Genomic DNA, 18,714 nt, shown 5'->3' on the forward strand with positions numbered 1-18,714 from the left:
CAGGAAGTCACCTGAGCTGTAATATTCAAGAGAGTCCCTATGAATTCCAGGGTTTGTACCAGGACTAGGTTTGACTTGGCATGTAGTTTAATGAGATGCGTAAAGTGTTGGAAACCTGCAGCAAGTAGTCCCTGGCTTGTAAAAGCTGATGCTTGGATGGGGCAGTGAAGAGCCAATCGCCAAGATAGGGAAACACCTGGAATCCCTTGAGTCTCAAGTGAGCTGTCATGACTACTAAGCATTTGGTAAATACTGTTATGGTTGTGCTGAATCCAAAGGGCAGTGCTCTGAATTGGTAATGAATGGCTCCCAGACGAAAGTGTAGATGTCTCCTGGAATGCCTGTCTATTGTGATAGCATGTATCCTGGAGATCTATCGAGCACATCCTATCATCCTTGCGCAGAACAGGCAGGATGGACTGAACTGTGACCACGCGCAACTATCATCTCTACATACTGGCTCAACTTACTTAGATCCAAAATGAGCCTTAGGTCCCCTGTTTTCTTAGGCACTAAAAAAAGTGAGTAATTTCTGAATCCTATCTGGTTGGGTGGGACCTCTCGGATGACTCTTTACTGTAGCAGCTTTTGTATTTCTTGTGCTGCATTCTTCCTCTGACTGGGTGGAATGTCGGGAAGTTTCCTCTTACGAGTAAGAGGAGGAAGGGAAAATGGTACGCAATAACGTTTGTATATGATTCTTAGCACTCAAGAATTTTTTGTGATATCTGTCCAGGTGTCTAGGTGCAAAAAGAAGTGACCCTTGACTGCCTCCAGAGTTGCACAGCTTCAGGAGCACTGACAGGGCCTATTGGAAAAGGAATCTCTAAACCCTGGTTCTGCGGGCTCCCTCTGCCTCTAGGGCATCTACCATTAAAATTTCCTCCTCTGCCTCTGGATGAACTATCCCCATGTAAATCCTGGAAAGGTCCCAGAGATTTTCGGAACCACATCTTATTACCATCTCATTGGTTTCTAAAGAAGATCTGTTGAGGGGTAGAAAACTTGATTCCTATGGCAGAGTCTTTCCCTCTTGTTCACTGTGGGTAAGTGTGCTTTTAACTGATGGTCCGAACAAGGAAGTATCATCAAAAGGTGCACTGACAAAGGACGTTTTGAAGAGTTCCGCAAAATCACATAGGCACATCCAAGTATGTTTCCTGAACTGGCTGTTTCTGAGGTACCTTCCACTGCATGGGAGATCAGCTTCATCAATGCACTTGAAATGGACAGCAGAGTGGCCAGTTGAGAGGAAGTCTTCTTGAAATCCTCAGCAAACTATGACTCTGAGAAAGTATTTGATTACGCCTTAGTCAAATCTCTCTATTGCAGAGTGAAATGTGCCAAGTAAATTAGAGATCTCAATGTGAAAGTACCTGAGGCGGATACTCACTTTCCAAATCTGTCCATCACTCTGGACTCCCTGTTCAGCAGATGAACAGAAGAGCTCTGCTCAGCTAGCTCCTTCTTGGTGGTTGCTGCCACCACCATAGCATCAACTGGGACGCCTTTGCTCCAGTGGGGTCTATCAACAGGAGGGACTACAAATTTGCCCAGGTGCTTGGGAATAGGGTGGACAGTGTACAGTTCCTTCCAAGCCCAGTGGGAAACTAGGTTAATCAATTGATCCACTTGGGAGGGGTCACTCAAGACGTACATGGTCCAGAACTGAACGCCTCCAGAAACACTGATTCTTCAGGAGGAGATTGGGAAGAACAGCCAACCTTCTATTTAAGGATCTCGAGGATATCTCCAAAGGAGATGTCTTCAAGAGGCAATCTGGGGATCCCTCTCCCTCGTCAAAATCAGTGTCTTCTGTGAGAGACTCCATAGGTGAGTTTAAGTGTCTCCTCTTACATGTGTGACAGGTCTTATGGGCTCAGAGCTTGGAATCAAAAATGGAAGATAGGTAGGATTTGAAACAAGAGAAGATGGTTCCCTGAGAAGAGAGAAAGCCCTTTCTAACACCTTTAAGGCCAAAGGACCAGGGGAAACCTTTCCTTCCCTCCTCAGAGCCAAAGCCTCTGAAGAAGGTAGGTCAGGGCCAGCCCCGGATCCGAGCCTCAAAGGGAGAATCAGATCTGAGCTGCCCAGGGCCAATGCTCCAAGAGGAAGGAATGGATTTGACAAAATCGGAGCAGAATCCAACCCTTAGGGGCCGGTGCTGACCTCCTGAATCTGAGACCCAATCTCATCTGAGGGTATTGGAGCAGAACAGGACAGGGACACCATCAGAAGTGAGGAAGGTACTTTTCTCAGATCTAAAGCCAAACCTCTTAGGGATCTGAAATCCTGGGACTCTGAAACCACTGGTCGGATCGGAGAAGGAGAGAGAATGGACTTAGCAGGTGCACTCACGGATCCAACAGAGGACACAGCTGGCAAGACCTCCACCTGGATTTGAGCCCTGAGAAATTTCCGCATCATCCTATCCGCATCTACCTCTGACAAACTCCTGGAAGATGCTGTGGATGAGGGTCTAGAGTGTTTCTTCGGAGTCTGAAAAAGCTGATTGGATAGAGAAGGAGAAACAGGATGCAGTGCGTACTCTGGAGTATGAAGTCTATGAGCCGAACTGGTCCTTGGATCCAAGGAGTTAGGATCCAAAAAAGTAGCAGATGGCAAGAGGGAAAATGACAACAAAGAGTTGAACCTTTCAGATCAGATCTGATGAAGGCTTTGGATCTGAGGGCAACCCAAGGTGGTTGGATCTAACATTTTTCTAATCTTCTTCAGTGGCTCCGAAAAAGCCCTTGGGGATTTCTCAGCAGATCTCTTCATGACATTGGAAGAAACTGATTTGGGTGTTTATGGGGGGGTTTGAGTCCCAGAAGAAGCAGAAAGCAACCCTTTTAAAATCAGTTTATTGCACCTATCTGATAATGCCCTGGGATTAAAGGTGGTGCAAATGGGACAAGCTGTGTCAAGATGATCTGGTTCTAGGCGATAAATGCACTTCTTGTAGGCATCAGAGTTTAGGATCTTATGCCCACAAGAAATGCACTTTTTGAAGCCAGTTGCTTTCTCCAACATGGCCATTGAGAAAAGCACAGCATAACCAATAAAGAAAGTTCACAACAAACAAAATACTAAATAACATTTTTTTTTTAAAACAACAGCCTAAGGAGGAAAAGGGAAAGGAATACCAGCTATGGTATATTGGAGAATACTTAAAAAGGTAAGGAAAAGGAATGTACTAACAACAGTACCAAAACTACTCAAACTGAGTAGAAGTCAAGAATAAATACAGAAGAGATTCTAATGCAAGCAAAAAAGTTTCGAGGGAGGAAATGGACAGAAAAAGCTGCTTTAAGAGAAAAGAAGGTTTAAGAAAAAACTGTAATTACTATAAAAAAATGACTGCTTACTATGCTTGAGAGCAAAACCTACTTCTAACCATGGTGGCTGCAAATGAGATCTGAGGTGTTGGGGATGGAATAGAGCATTATGGGTAGAAGGAGGAGCTTGAGAGCTGGGTCCAAAGTCTAGTGTATGAGGCAGAGTCGGATCCGAGGATCGGAGCCAAACCCATTAGTGAGGAAGAATGAAAAGGACAACATCAGACTGAAGATTTACCCACGGTTGCCTATTTTTAACTACTTGGGCTTCACACTCATGATTAAACTATACCAACTGTGGGTAAATCTTCAATAAACTCCACCCACTTGGCAGCAGTTATTATTATATTATCCTGTACCTAGTGCTACTACACAGCACACTGACAAGTTCAAAACTACATAACTGGAAAGCCTAGAGCACTGGATGTGGGTATGAAAGGTTCAGGATCAAAGAGTCAGAAATGCTGGGATTTTGAAAGTAGATCCTTAAGAATAACAACCACCACACAGAATATTAGAATACTTCCTGCAACTTTATGAATACATGACCTAAGCCAGTATGGGAATGCAAAAAGCAAATTTTGCCAATAGGGATGACTGCAAGTAGAGGTACAGAAAATGGGCAAGAGGGGGTGGAATTTACTGGAGAAAAATGACAAAGGAACCAAGGCATTTGGAGCAAATATGTATAGAAGGAAAGGCATGGTGGGATGAGACCAAGAAGACATCTGGCCCGCAGGTTAAAGATTTCCATCCTTACCAGGGTCTGACATCAGAGTATAGGCAAAGAGAAAGAGAGAGGATAGACCTTAGTGAAAGACCTACACTAGTAGCATTTTTAGTCAAATCTAGAAGACAAGCTGTTAAAAGGATAAGTAGGACATACAAAATATTGCATGATAAATATTAAGATTAATCTAAGGAGGGTAGAAAAGATTGGGAAGAGAAACTGGAAAAGCAATTTACAATGGAACAATTGGAGGACATATTTATGGTTCCCAGGTATGCAACAAAGTCCAGAAGGTTTACAATTTTTGCTTGGAAATATTTGCATAGGTACACTGGATAAAAAAAGTGCACACACCCCTGTTAAAATGCCAGGTTTTTGTGATATACAAAAATGAGACCACAATAAATCGTTTCAAAACTTTTCCCACCTTTAATGTGAGCTATAACCAAACCTGTACAATTCAAGTGAAAAACAAACAAATCTGTTAGGGAATAAAAAAGTGCAATAAGCTGGTTGCATAAGTGTGCACACCCTTAAACTAATACTTTGTTTGTTGAAGCAGCTTTTGATTTAATTACAACATTCAGTCTTCTAGGCTACACACCTGCCATCAATTAGAGAGACTCTGATTGACCCCAAATAAAGTTCATCTGTCCTAGTAGGATTTTCCTGACATTTACTCAGTTGCCTGATACAGCAAAAGTCATGATTTGCAGAGAGCTTACAAAGCATCAGAGGGACTTTGCAAATTACAAAGCATTGTTGATCTCAGGGATCTTAACAGAGAGACGAAAAGTCAGCAAGCAAAGGAGAGTAGCAGTGCTGAAATTGAATTCCTCCTTAAGTCTTGGTGAATACCTTCGCGAGGTGGACCCTGTTTTTCACAAAATCTCACCAAGGTGACACTGATACATAGACTGTATTTATATAGCATATATCATGGACAGAAGTTAAGTCAAAAACAAAAAAAGATAGCTGGGTACACAAGACCCAGGATAAAAAAGTGCCCAATCCTGGTAGGCGCACCGGTGCTAGGACTGGAAAAAATGACAGTGAAGTATCCTCAAAATATGGAAACATTCCTACAATAAGGCCAGGTCAGGCCCAGAGGGAGGATGATCCCCCCCTCCCCCATTGTAGAAGGAAGTAGCAGTCCTCAAAAATCACAAAAATTGATTGTCCAAAGAAGAGCCATAAAGACGATAGAGTGGACTATTGAGGATAAGGAAGAAATTATGTATTGTTACTATTATATAAAAAACCCAGAATTTCCAGACACAAGAGAGAAATTAGAGGAAAGAAAAATACTTCCGCAGGAAAAACTGTCAGCAGCTTCAAATAAAAATTTGTGTTCATTAACACAACAGATTTTTGAAAACCAGTATATAGACCAAGAAACTTTGATTTGTTTGGAAAAAGAAGCATCTGAGGAAGTGCAAAAATATACACAACAAAACCTAGAGACATTTGAAAAACATAAAAATGGAATATGGACATGAGAAAGAGAGACAGATTCGATATGGTGCAATATTTATGCAAAGGAGAAAGCCAAGTTAACTAATATAGAGAAGGCAGTCTCAACGATATTTGAAGAGAAATACAGGCAAAGGCATCCAGATATGGAAAATTTCACAATAAAAAAAGTAATATCATAAAGATGTAATGTGGAAAAGAAGATTAGTAAAGCAGAAGTTAAAGAAACAGGGTTTAATGTAGAAGGTCTAACACAGACTACATCACAGCATGATGGAGTGACTCCCAAGAATAAGGAAAAGCAAGAAGATCAGGAGACGTGAAGAAGAAATATGGACATAGGAAAGGAAAAGAGAGTTAATATGGTGTAATATTTATGCAAAGGAGAAAGCAAAACTAACCAATACAAAAAGAGCAGCACCAAAGATATTTGAAGAGAAATACTGGCAAAGGAATCCAGATATGGAAATCTTTACAATATAAAAAAGAAGAAGACTAAGAGTAAAAGTAGAATAAGAGATTAGCAATGGAGAAGTTAAAGAAAGAGAAATTGAGGTTATGGAGCAGCTGCAGAGAGAAGGATTCCATGTAGAAAATCGAATGCAGAAAGCACCACAACAGGACAGAGCAATGGATATCCAAATTAGGAAACCAGTGAAACAGGAAGCAATTGGTCAGGTGCCATATCAATATATTTTGAACCCTTCCACAGGAAACCAGTATAAACGTTCACTTGAAGCTAGACAGCAAGGAAAGGAACAGGAAACTGGAAACTCATGCAGTGAATGTTGAGGAGTGATAGGCCAGTGAGTTTCCATGACAAAGCAACAGATGATACAGGATGAAATTGAAGAAAATGTGCCACAGCAAGATGCTATAGAACTTACTACAGAATGCCCGCAGGAAACAAAAAACAAGGGATGCGCCCTCAGTTTGGAAGAAAATGAGCTAAGAGAAGAGTTGCTTGATTTAATGGACATGGATAGATATATTAAGATCAATGAGAGAAATAGACTACAGAATGTCAATAAAACCCAAAAGGTAAGAAGTCTGATAAAACAAATAAATGCAGTAATTAGAACTGTCCATAGAGATCCATGTGATATAACAAAAGTAAACAGGATACACTACTGTGCTGCTAAATTAATAAATGATAAAGTTCTACCACAAGATCACAGGGTAGTGAGAGAAAGGAAGGGGAGAAATCGAATACCATCATGGGAGTATCAAAACAGAGAAAACTACAAACCAATGAAGACAAGAAGTGTCACTGTTAGAAAACTACAGAAGAGGGAATAGATCAACAAAAATATTAAGAAAGATAGATGTGATTAAAGCAATGCACAGTATTAAAAAAGACCAGGCCCTATCATGCACTATCGCAAATAAACTAAAAATTTCAGCACAGGTTGAAAAACTTAGAAGATGCACAGATAAATATAAGGGAAAAGTACAAAATAAGAAATTTATGGATGATCCAAAAAAGTTTTATAGAGAATTGGAAAATAAGGTAAAAGGAATTGAAAGAATACCAAAAAAAGAGGAAGTAGATACATTTTGGAGAAGTATTTATGAAGATCCTGTGGAACATAACAAAGATGCTAAATGGATAGAAGTAAAAGAAAAAATAAGAAGTTTAAAGGTACAGGATATGAAATGGGATGAAGTAACAGCCAGAAAGATTGAAACAAAGTTAAGAAATGCCTCTACCTGGAAAACTCCAGGCCCAAATGCAGTACCTAACTTTTGGTTAAAAGTATTAATATCTTTGCACGAGGATTTAGCCATGAGTAAGAACTATTTATATGTGCACCCCAAACAGACACCACACTGGCTAACAACAGGCAAAACAATGCCCTTACTTAAGAGTGAACCTGCAAACTACTTTAAAAATTATAGACCAATAACTTGCCTTCCAACAACATATAAACTATACACGGGAACTGACGCTGACAGAGTTTATAGTCATTTAGAAGAAAACTCAATTATGGTAGTAGAACAAAAGGGCAATAAAAGAAAGTCATATGGAACAAACAGATCATTTGTTGTTAAATAAAGTTATAGTGGAGAACTGTAAAAAGGGGAAGAATCTAGGTATGGCATGGATTGACTACAAAAAAGCATTTGATAGGCTCCCACATTCATGGATAAAAAGAGTGCTTAAAAAAGTATAATACACCCTGCACTAATTGAGTAGATTACAGTAACCATGAAACAATGGCAGATCACTTTGCAATTAAGCCATGGTAAAGGACAAATTATTATCTCAGGGATAAAAATTCAAAGGGGGATATTCCAGAGTGACTGTCACCATTGCTATTCTGCCTTTCCATTAATGCATTAAGCTGTTCACTTAACAGCTTAGGCCAAGGCTACAATTTGGCTCCTAAAAACAACAAAGTCTAATGACTTCTTATCTTCTCTTTGTCAATGATTTAAAACTGTATAGCTCATCAGATGAGGAACTGAAATCACAGCTGCAGGTTGTCAAAACTTTTTCAGATGACATTATAATGTCATTTGGTCTTGATAAATGTGCAAAAGCAACCTTTGAAGCAGGAAAACTGCAGCACCAGGAAAACATCAGTTTGGGACAAGAATGTGATATAAAACAACTTGAGCAAGAGGGAGTGTATAAATACATGGGAAATGATGAAGGATCAGCAATAAAACATGAACAAATGCGAATAAAACTGAGTAAGGAATACTTTAGAAGATTTAAATTAATCCTGAGAATAGCAATGATATCTAAGAACAAGATCCAAGCTGTAAATCAATTTGCTCTTCCTGTCCTAATGTACAGTTTTGGAATGATTGACATTAAAACAAGAAAGATGCTTCATACACACCAAATGATATATAAAAATCAGTGTATACCAAGATTATATATTCCCCTTTCCGAAGGAGGGATGGGCCTCCTTGAAATTGATTACATGTATAGATCTGCAATCGTGGGACTCCACACATATCTACTGACCTCACAAGATGCAAATGTAGTGAAAGTTTTGAAACATGAGGAGAATAAATCTAAGATGACTTCTCTGCTTAACTTAGCAGAAGCATATCGATGTCAAGCAGGAATGGAAATCAAACCAGAAGTAGATAAAAACCAGGCAGCAACTGAATGTGCCAAAAAACAAAAGAAAGAATATAAGGTGAAGGACCAGATGAGAAGGCAAGAAATGTGGAAAAAACGTAAATATAGTTGCAAGTATAGAAAACTTCTGGAAGAGCCTCATGTTGATCAAGAACAAACGTAGGAATGGTTAAGGAGAGGTGAATTCAAACCAAGAAATGAAAGGTTAATATTGGCAGCCCAAGATAGTGGGCGAAATACATGCTAGTTTACAAAATCCATTGAACATGTGGGAGAAACAGACAAATGTAGGTTTTGTAAAACCGAACAGGAAACAGTCACACACCTTGTTGCTAGTTGCGACAGACTAATGGCAGAAGGACTGTATACTGAAAGGCATAATGTGGAGAGACTGTTGCACTGGGGATTGTGCAAACATTATGGTATCAAAGTGGCTGAAAAACACTGGAAACATGAGCCACAAGGCATCATAAACGATGAAGTTTATATCACATGGGATCACCCATTACCAACAGTTCAAAAGATAGATGCTAGAAAACTGGATATAGTGGTCCAAGAAAAGAAGACAAAAGTAGCACTGATCATTGAAATTGCCACACCCACTGACTATAGTGTCTTGTGTACAGAGAGAGACAAAGTCATAAAACACCAGGATCTGCAGGCAGAAACGAGAGCAATGAGGAAGAAAGATACCCAGACAATTTCAATAGTAGTAGGAGCAACGGGTCTTATAAAAAAAATTTACAATCATATTTAGATATGTTACCAATCCATGTAACCCTGTACAAACTGCAGGAGTCACTACTGGGTACATTGGGAGTGCTGCGAAGAGCACTTTTGGCTGACATCAAAGATTGAAACAATACTAATTTCATGAACTTTAATCATAATTTGACTTAGGAATGGGGTCCATTCCCATCATGGTATGAGAAACCCAAAAGATTTGGAGAAATTAGAAAGATTCAAAGGTAGCTGTCAGGAGAAGGGTACAAAAAATGTCCACAATATTGGATATACCATGGAACACAGTGAAGACAGTCATCAAAAAGTGGAGAAAATATGGGAAAACAGTGACATTGCAAAGAACTGGACTTCCCTCCAAAATTTAAGAAAAGACAAGATGAAAACTGGTCAGGGAGGCTGCCAAGAGACCTACAGCAACACTGAAGGGGCTGCAGGAATTTCTGGCAAGTACTAGTTGTGGACTACATGTGACAATAATCTTCCATATTCTCCATATGTCTGGCCTATGGGGTAGGGTTGCAAGACACTTGTGAAGTTTGTTGGTATGCAGACTCCACCAAATGGACTTGTTTTTATACTTGCCATTGTATTTATGTCAGGTGGGGACACATGCCTCTAAACTATTTTCTGAGGAGGAACAGAAAGTACAGTTGTGTATACTTACCACAAATGTAGATGTGCGAGTGTATTCACTGTTGCAGTCATCACATTTGGGTTATTTGCCTGCAGGTAGCCCTCAGTCGGCCTGAATACCAGAGTCTTGGGATTTCTGGGTCGGATGCTGTCGCTTCTTCCATGACATTTTAGGTCCCTGGGAAATGGTCTCTGGATCCGCAGTAGGAGTCTTAAAAAGGAATTTGTGGGAGTCAGGTACTCTACAGTACCTGTCAGGTTTCCTGGGAGCTGGAGGCAAGGTATCAGGGGTAAGGCTGGATTCCAAGATGACATCATCTACAATTTCCAGAACAGGAGGGACAGCTAGAGGCCTGTGCTGAGGTAAGTTTAAAAATTCCCCGAGTCTCTTTTTGGACTGAGAGTAGTCCTGGCTCTCCCAGCGGAAATGCTCTCTTAAGGTTATGCAGGGTTTCACCAAAAGAAAAATCTTCTGGAGGGGAAGCAGAGGGAATGGAATCCTCTGCATCAGAATCCTCATACGTAGATAAGGGGATGTCCTGGTAATCAGAAGGATCAGAGTTATCAGATTCCTGATCAGAAGAATCAGAAGGAAAATCAGTTCTTGGTCTCTCTGAGGGGGAAGGCTGACTTCCCCTAATTAAGGTAATGAGGTCTTCAGCCATTCTAAGCATTTGTTTTTGTGGCATGCAGGCCTGAGAATGCGCTTTGGTTGTCGGTTTCCTAGGTGTAATACGAACTTTAGGCCTGAGGAATTTGGTATTTTTGGTTTGAAATGAAGTCGTCGGTTTAATATGAAAATCGGAAGTCCTGAATACACACTCAGAAGCCAGTGCCTGCACAGCGGCTCCAGACCCATCCAAGGTAGAGACATCCGCAGGTTCCATAGTCGAAGAAGCATCTTGCCGCATACCAGACTCCAAATGGGTCTCAGTAGAGGCCTGTGAATCTGCAGAAGTGGGCATCAGGGGCTGCGAAAGTGCCTCACTGAGTAACGGTGGACTGGCGACTAGCTGAACGGTAGCGTCGTCAGCAGTTTTGGATCTATGCGGTCTGTCTTTATCTTTATGCTTCTTTGGAAGACTGGTAGTTGGATGGCTTATCAAAGCCATATCGGAGTACGGAGATCGAGAGCAAAAGAATTTAGCTACAAAAATTGCCCGACGATGAATAGTTCTGGCGTTGAACAAGGCACAAAACTGACAGCGAGAGACATCGTGGTCTAGGCCTAAACAGGTGAGGTAATAAGAATGAAAATCCCTGTGAGGTATTTGCTTTCCACAGGCAAGACAATTCTTAATTTTTTCTGACATCGGTTAGAGCAAGAAAAAAGGATCCCCAACGGGGTAGTTATCTTTTAGAAGACTTCATGTTTGAAACTCGAAAAACGAAAATTTCAGGAGGCTGCCAACTGGCACTTGCGAACTGCTTCGGGCACCGCACAGCAAGAAAGACTGGGGTAATGGCATCAGCTGCATGTTTTATACCCCTGAAGAGCTGACGTCATGGAAGAAGCGACAGCATCTGACTAAGAAATCCCAAGACTCTGGTATTCAGGACAACTGAGGGCTACCTGCAGGCAGATAATCCAAATGTGATGACTGCAACAGTGAAACACGAAGAACATCTAAAGAAATGAGCTCTGGCATCATTCTGGGGGTGGTGCATGGGTATTTTATTCCAACTACAGTTGTTGATAATGTTTGTAGATAGCATTCGTGCCATTCCCAGCTATGGTTGCTAGTAATGTTTGCAAATACACAAGTAAATATTCTAAATATACATTGCTTTAGACTACTCCCTAAAAGGATATGAGCTCTTACGTTTAAAGTCAAGGGTCCTAAAACAGCTAAGTGGTCACACATTACAAGGGAGGCAGAATACGTGAAGTGCAGACACAGGAAAAGTTAGTAAATAACAGGTTAAAAAAGATGTGCACCTTTAGTGGTGCAGGGCATTTACAAAAATCAAGAAATCATTGTGGTATAAATTTGCCAGTTAACAGAGGGGTAGATGAAGTCCCCCATACATAGCATATCTGGTTTAATATATTTATTTTTTATGTTTAAGTAAACTTCAAGCTAAGCTGAAGGCATACAAGGAAATCTGCAATTATCAATTTCTGTCTGGTACCTTAACTCAGAGAGATAAGGCTAAGGGCAGTTAAAGAGCTGCATCCTATAGTCTTGGGTTTGAGTCTCTCAATTTTCACTTTCAAACAATGCAGCTCTGAGCAAGCCACTTAACCAGACAGTACTTCTGAGATGCCTCTGAAAAGGGGTACCTACGTCCAGTGTGCTTACATGGTCAAGAAACAAATAAATACAATTAAATGACAGCTTTGATGATGGATACTAGGATCTTGTTAAGTTCCAAGGTGGCATTTACAGATGGAGTTACTTCCAGGTCACACAGTATGGTTATCTAGGCAACTGCACAGCAACCACTAGAAGCCAGTACTCCAAAAGCCCCCCACCCCTGTGAACACAGAGTTGGAAGAAGGAATGGAAGTGATGCTCAGTTTGCCTCCCTGGTACCTACATCTTTTAATTTTTTAACATCAGAGTGCAGACAGCGATTTCAAGTCAAAAACTTTAATGAAAAATACCTTCTTAACAAGGTAACAATAGTTCTCATCAAATAATCATTGTTCAAGTACATCTAAATATGGCTGCTGTCAAACACCCTAATTCTGTCTATAGTTAGACAAGCCTTAACTGGTGTACAGTAATTACTGTGTTGCTTTGGTTCTATATTTATCTGCATTTCGTACTGAATACTGCACTGTACCAGGCTGCCTTTCTACAACTAAATCTGACAGTATTAATACTTGTATTTTACACTTGTGTAACAGACCACAACCAGACAACCTGTAATAAGCTGCACTCAAACAAGTTATTTATTAATGTTATGCTCTTCTTACATACACTGTACTAAATCAACTCCACATACCTACACTCTGTTTCTTTTATACTCACATTTACCTTCAATTTCTCCCCTGATAATGGGCCACTGGTCTTATGTGACTCAGCAAGTTAACAAAAAATAAACACATAACTGACTTTTGTTTAAAACTAGAACATTTATTCTACAACATGAAGCAAACCTTCTTTTGATTTCATCTGGTGGTCGCACAAGTTCACAGGCTGTGCCAAGCTTCGTCAGGACTGAGAAGACTTGACCCCGTTCTTTCCACGCAGCATCATCACAGCCCTCCACACCTCGCCAGGTCAATGAGAAAATGATGTTTGTTAATAAGTTGCAGAGCTCCTCCTCAGGTGTTTGCTGATTTCAATATTTGGAGCGAAAACATAAGGAAAACAATGAACAGTTAGCTCCATAAAAAATAAAATATTTGCAATTCCAGTAATTTAGGTTTCTTACAAATATACAACAACCCATTTTCAATGCACACCATCTCAGCAGTTTGTCAAGCATGTAAAAGAAAAAGGGCTGAAGGAAAACCTGAGTAGGTGAATGCAAGTGGCTTATAATTTTCCTTGAAAACAAACACTTTCATACAAAACATTTACAGGCAAAATGTATATTTAAACTACAAAATGCTGACAATCATCTGGAATTTGAGTAACCTAATTAAAAGACAGAATTCCAAGGAATTTGACATTTAAATTATTCTACAAAATCTATATAGGTAAATACACCTAACCTTGCAGTAATCTTCAAAAGAAACTCAGCTACAAAGGAAAGTTATCAGGTCTGAAACAGCCCAGTATCTAAAACATTCCCAGTCTACTCAGTGCAAGAAGGACCCTCTCTAAATTTGGGTTAGCCAAAGTTAAGCATTAGCAAAACTATTTAAAAGGCAGAATAACAACAGAAAACAGCTTTCCAGGCTCCATTACTTCTGAAGCAGAGAGAAGGTGAGTGGGTATGTTGACAAAGAACTTTGTTGTGTCTTTCGGCTTTTCCCGGTTAGGGGTCGCCACAGCGGAACTCCGGTCCGCTAATGATTGGCAGTAGATTTTTTTTTACGTGCCAAGTTGCTGGCCCTGACGCACAACCTTCAATGAAGGTATGCCCATTCACGCATGTCTTCACACAGAAGAGACTCTAGCTGAGAATCGAACAGGACGTCTTACTGTGAGGCGACAACGCTACCGTAGCACCAGCACCGCAGTGTTGACAAAGAACTACTCATCTAAATCTAGAGTTATGGTCAGCAAGTATCATTCATACCTGAAATGAGAGTACCAGCTTCATTAGTGACTAGAAAAAGACTCTCAAGCTTATCCTCCTGGGTGGCTCCTCATAAGAACATTTCACTAGAAACTGTGGCTTTGAAAGAAGACTTAGACACTGAAATTACATCCTGCTTATAGTGTATGACAAATCTGTTCAGTAATGACTACAGATCTGCTACATAAATATCATCCAAAAAAGCATTTTGAAAATGGCTTGAGAAGTAACCACCACTTTAGCTGTATGGGTTCTATGCTCTGAAGGCAAAGGTTTGTTACCCTTCTGGTAGTATAATTTAATACACTAAGATAGCTGCTTTGTCAAGATCACTTTAGTTTCATGAAGGAAAGGGGTATTTTGGGGAAGGGGTTATGTAAGAGAAAGATGTTTTTTTAAGAAGACCTTACAAACCTTAAGGAAGCCACAGATAAATGGTCCCTTCCCTGATAGAAAACAGACTTTAACTGAAGACTAATAAAGAAGTATCACCAATCTGTGTCAAGTAATGTAATATGGTTGCTACAGCAGCAAAATGAGGCCATGCCTCAAACCAAAGCCAGTACAGGAAAATGTGCCCAATTACTTTTACAAGTTCTTCAGGTGTTTGGATTCTAGGCAAACAGCGGCATTTGGACCACCTAGACTGGATAAGAAGGGTTCTTGACCATCGCAATGAAGGTCCATATGAAATTTGGTATACAGATAAGTCAGAAGGATCTGAATAGTCTCAGAGTCCTCTCCAGAATATGAGGCCAGCACAGAAAAAATGGACTTCCTAAGGTCAATATTCAGCCATGACAACAATTGGGTTTGCTTGACTTGATCTTGCAAAGAAACTAGGGAATCAAAGAGACTAGAAGAAAAGGTAAAGTAGTCATGGGGACCATTTCTCTAGGAGTGCATCCTGGGAACTCCCTCCTTGTGGAGGACAAATGGGAAAATAAGTTGCTGAAGTTGGCAATGGTCAGGAATACAAAAAAATAATTTATTATTTATTTATTTATTTTACATTTGTTGACCGGGACAGTCCGACTGGATACACGTCCATTTTCAGTGGTGGCCCGGGGAGAAAAGCTCCACAAAAGTAATAATAATAGCACAATAATACTCAGAGAGCAAAAAGGATGTAGGTACATCGTTTCAAAAGGTATAACAGTAGGAATACACTGGCACATGCTAAAGGTTAACAGAGTGAGAAAAGAATATAAAATAAATAATTTCAGAAATGTTAAGCACAATAAGAAAATGCTGCAGTGTACAAAAAGGTTAAACTCAGCAGGCAAAACTGTCCATTATGACATAACCCAACAGATTAATAGAATGACTGGCTTGCTAATAGTCAGTTAAGTAGAGAAAGACCAAACTGTTGGATTGGGTTAGTCAGGGTTTAGGCAGGGGCACAGCCAGTTAGTTTTAAAGTATATTTTGAGGCCTTTTTTAAATAGGGGTAGAGATGTTTCTTGGGTAAACGTTGGAGGAAGACAAGACTTCCCCCAGTGACAGAACTTCCGCATTACAGAATGGGTGACAGACTATTCATGAGGCATCAATCGATGGCAAATGAGCTGCTATGCTGGCTATCAGAAGACAATTCGTAGGCATAGTTCATTTCCATTCTCACACAGCTTTCCTGAAAGAAAGGTATAGGACTGTGTTCTTTCCTGCGTGTTCAAATACCAAACCAAAACGATGTTGTTAGCGTGGATGGCAATAGCACTTTGGGGAAGAGACTCCTGGAATACCTGCAAAAGACTGAGGAATTCTCTCATTTCTAGAATTCTTATAGTCAAACTGCCTCTGTCTGCAGCCATAACCTTGGGCATCTGCCCTTGATAATACTCCCCTCCCCTACCAGCACAGGCATCTGTGCTATCATACATGTTAGGAGCTAGAAAGGGTCTGCCAATAATAAGACTTGATTATAAGGTGGTTTAGGATTGCAACACTTGAAGGGATATTTTAGAGCTAAACGGTTACGGTTCATACACATAACACAAACAGAAGGTTATAATTCAAAGTGGAAAGGGATGATGATGATGAAGTGGGGTTGGTCAAGGAATAAGGAGACGGTACGATTCTGGATGCAGACCATTAAAGAGAATACTAACCACATTACAGGATATTCTCATAGAGGAGAAGAAAATATTCTAAGAACTAAGCCAACACAGGAATGGAGAAAGGAGATTCTGCTGATAGGGATGACTGCAACTGGGGGTACAGAATAGGAAACAGGGGGTTGGAATTTATTGAAGAAAAATGGCAAAGGAACCAAGGCTTGGGAGCAAATAATTAGAGAGGAAAAGGTAACAGAATGGGAAGAAGCTAAGAATACAGTTGGACTGCAAGCTACAGGCTGCCGGCCCTAACAAAGACTGATAACAGGTTATAGGCAAAGGGAAAGGAATAGGGGGATCCTAAGTGAAAGACCAACGCTGGTAGTTTTAGTTGACCGTAGAACAAATGCTACCATTAAAAAAGGGATAATTAGTAGGGCATATACAATTCTGCAATACAGGAATCAGAGGAGGTCAGAAAGGATTTGGAAGAGAGACTGGATAAGCAATTTACAAAGAAACAATGGAAGGATATGTGCGTGGTTCCCACATATTCAACAAAGTACTTAAGATTTAAGATTTTTGCTTGGAAATATTTGCATGAGTATTTTTATACCCCAAGCAGACTCCAAAGAAATTTTCCTCAGGTAGATCGCAAATGTTGGAGGTATGATAGGGAAGAGACAAAAACAATTTGGAGCATATTTTTTACATGTGTGATGAGTTGGCAGACTTTAAAAATTCCCTGCAAACTACTCTCAAAAATACTGGGTGAGCAAATCAGTGTAACTAATGAAATAATTTTTTGAGCTGTGATACAAGATCTGAATTGCCTAGATATGGTAAGCCTTTGCTGAGTTTAATTCTGGTGGCTGCCAAAAAAAGCAATTACCAGAAAATGGAAATCAAAGTGTAAACTAACCATTTTAGAAGTAGTGAATGTAGTAACAGAGAGAAAAGAACTGGAAGTGGGATTTTTAGAAAAGGGTAGGAGCAATTACATAGACAAAATGGGAACTGTGGAAATACTACATGCAGAATAATGTTTTTGAGGATAAATTAGATTTAAGAGAAGGCAGGAATTGAATGAGTTATGTAATGTCTAACTGACAATGATTATATAGAAAACTGCATGTGATGTACAATGTTTGCAAATGAAAATATGTCTATTTGGTTTGTTTTCACTTATATAAATGTATGATTACCTACATCATAAAAGATAATAAAGATATTTTTTGGTTAAAAAAAGAAAACGGGCTGTACGATTATAAAAAAATAGATGTTTCATTTTAAAAAGTGTTGCAGAAGCAAACACACAAAGGGACGTCATGTAGTCCAGTAGCATTTGGCATGAAAATAACATAAAAATTCACATTAAATGCATCATTCATTCAACCTACTGGACTTAAAGTTTTCCAGGTGTGTATCAAGATAATTTTGAAGGGTAAGGGGAAGCTTAGTCCTTAATCTCAGAAAGAATTATGCAAGTTACCTTTGACATTTTTTTATTTCTATTATAGATGGCATTCACTTTCAGTATTAGGATCTCTAATCTGGTATTAGATCTAGTGTCAATATGCTTCTAGCACAGAATATCAAACAGAAATGGATCAGGCAATTCCTTACAAACAACACAAAGGTCATCTCTTGACAAAATCTGTAACAGAATACATCAACTGCTCCTGATTAAGGAAAAAGAGACTGGATGAGCAATTTACAAAGAAACCCTGATAAAGGGATGAACAACCACCGGTGCAAAGGATAGATTAAGAGAAATACAACTGGGTAAATTGAATTTATCATAACAACAGATTTTCGAATAACCACTGTTGCAGTAGCCTTAGCTATATAGGTTGTATCCTGCCAAGATAACAGCCAGCCAGTTTTAAAAGGTTCAGGGTACCTTCCACACATCCAAACTATAAGACACCTTGAGCTGAGCTGAATGAAAGACAAGTTTGGGCATAAAGCCCTTCAGAGCTTTCCTGCCAGCAGAGAGAAAGGGAGGCTGAGCCCTGAAATGAAAATGCTAGGAACAAAAAATAAATGCTCACATCCTGGCATAAACAAGAGGGATGGAGGGAGGGAAGGGGGAAGCAGCTACTGCATCTGTGATCATTCTAACATGTACCATTATGTGAAGTTCAACTTGCACATCTGTACTATTCATTACAATGATCACTGCTGCAGTAGCTTTAGCTATATGGGTAGATTAACTTAGCTAACTAGATTTGGCAGGCGGAAGGAGAAGGTCCAGGAGTCCCTGGAGAATGGACCTCGAAAAGGAATCAAACTTATAGTGCTTTGTAAATGAGGATCAAGTAGCAGCTTCTAGAACACTTGTAGAATCCACCCCTTTTCAAAACACCATATATGAAGCCAAGGTCCTGGCACAGTGGGTCTTGGCCCTACCTGGAATAGTTTTTTTTATGGTGAGTATAGAAA

The 18,714-nt window shown here is 39.9% G+C and overlaps 1 protein-coding gene across 1 annotated transcript in view; it reads right to left on the reverse strand.

Moving 5' to 3' along the window:
• Positions 1-18,714, reverse strand: part of NBEAL2 (neurobeachin like 2) — a 3,059,867-nt gene that overhangs the window by 953,326 nt on the left and 2,087,827 nt on the right. Inside the window, exon 28 of the mRNA XM_044066003.1 lies at positions 13,122-13,300. Coding sequence (XP_043921938.1) covers positions 13,122-13,300 — 179 coding nt within the window. The remainder of the gene's footprint in view (positions 1-13,121; positions 13,301-18,714) is intronic.

This window comes from Protopterus annectens, chromosome 3.part0 (assembly GCF_019279795.1).
Source record: "Protopterus annectens isolate FY-2018-M chromosome 3.part0, PAN1.0, whole genome shotgun sequence".
Lineage (NCBI taxonomy): Eukaryota > Metazoa > Chordata > Ceratodontiformes > Protopteridae > Protopterus > Protopterus annectens.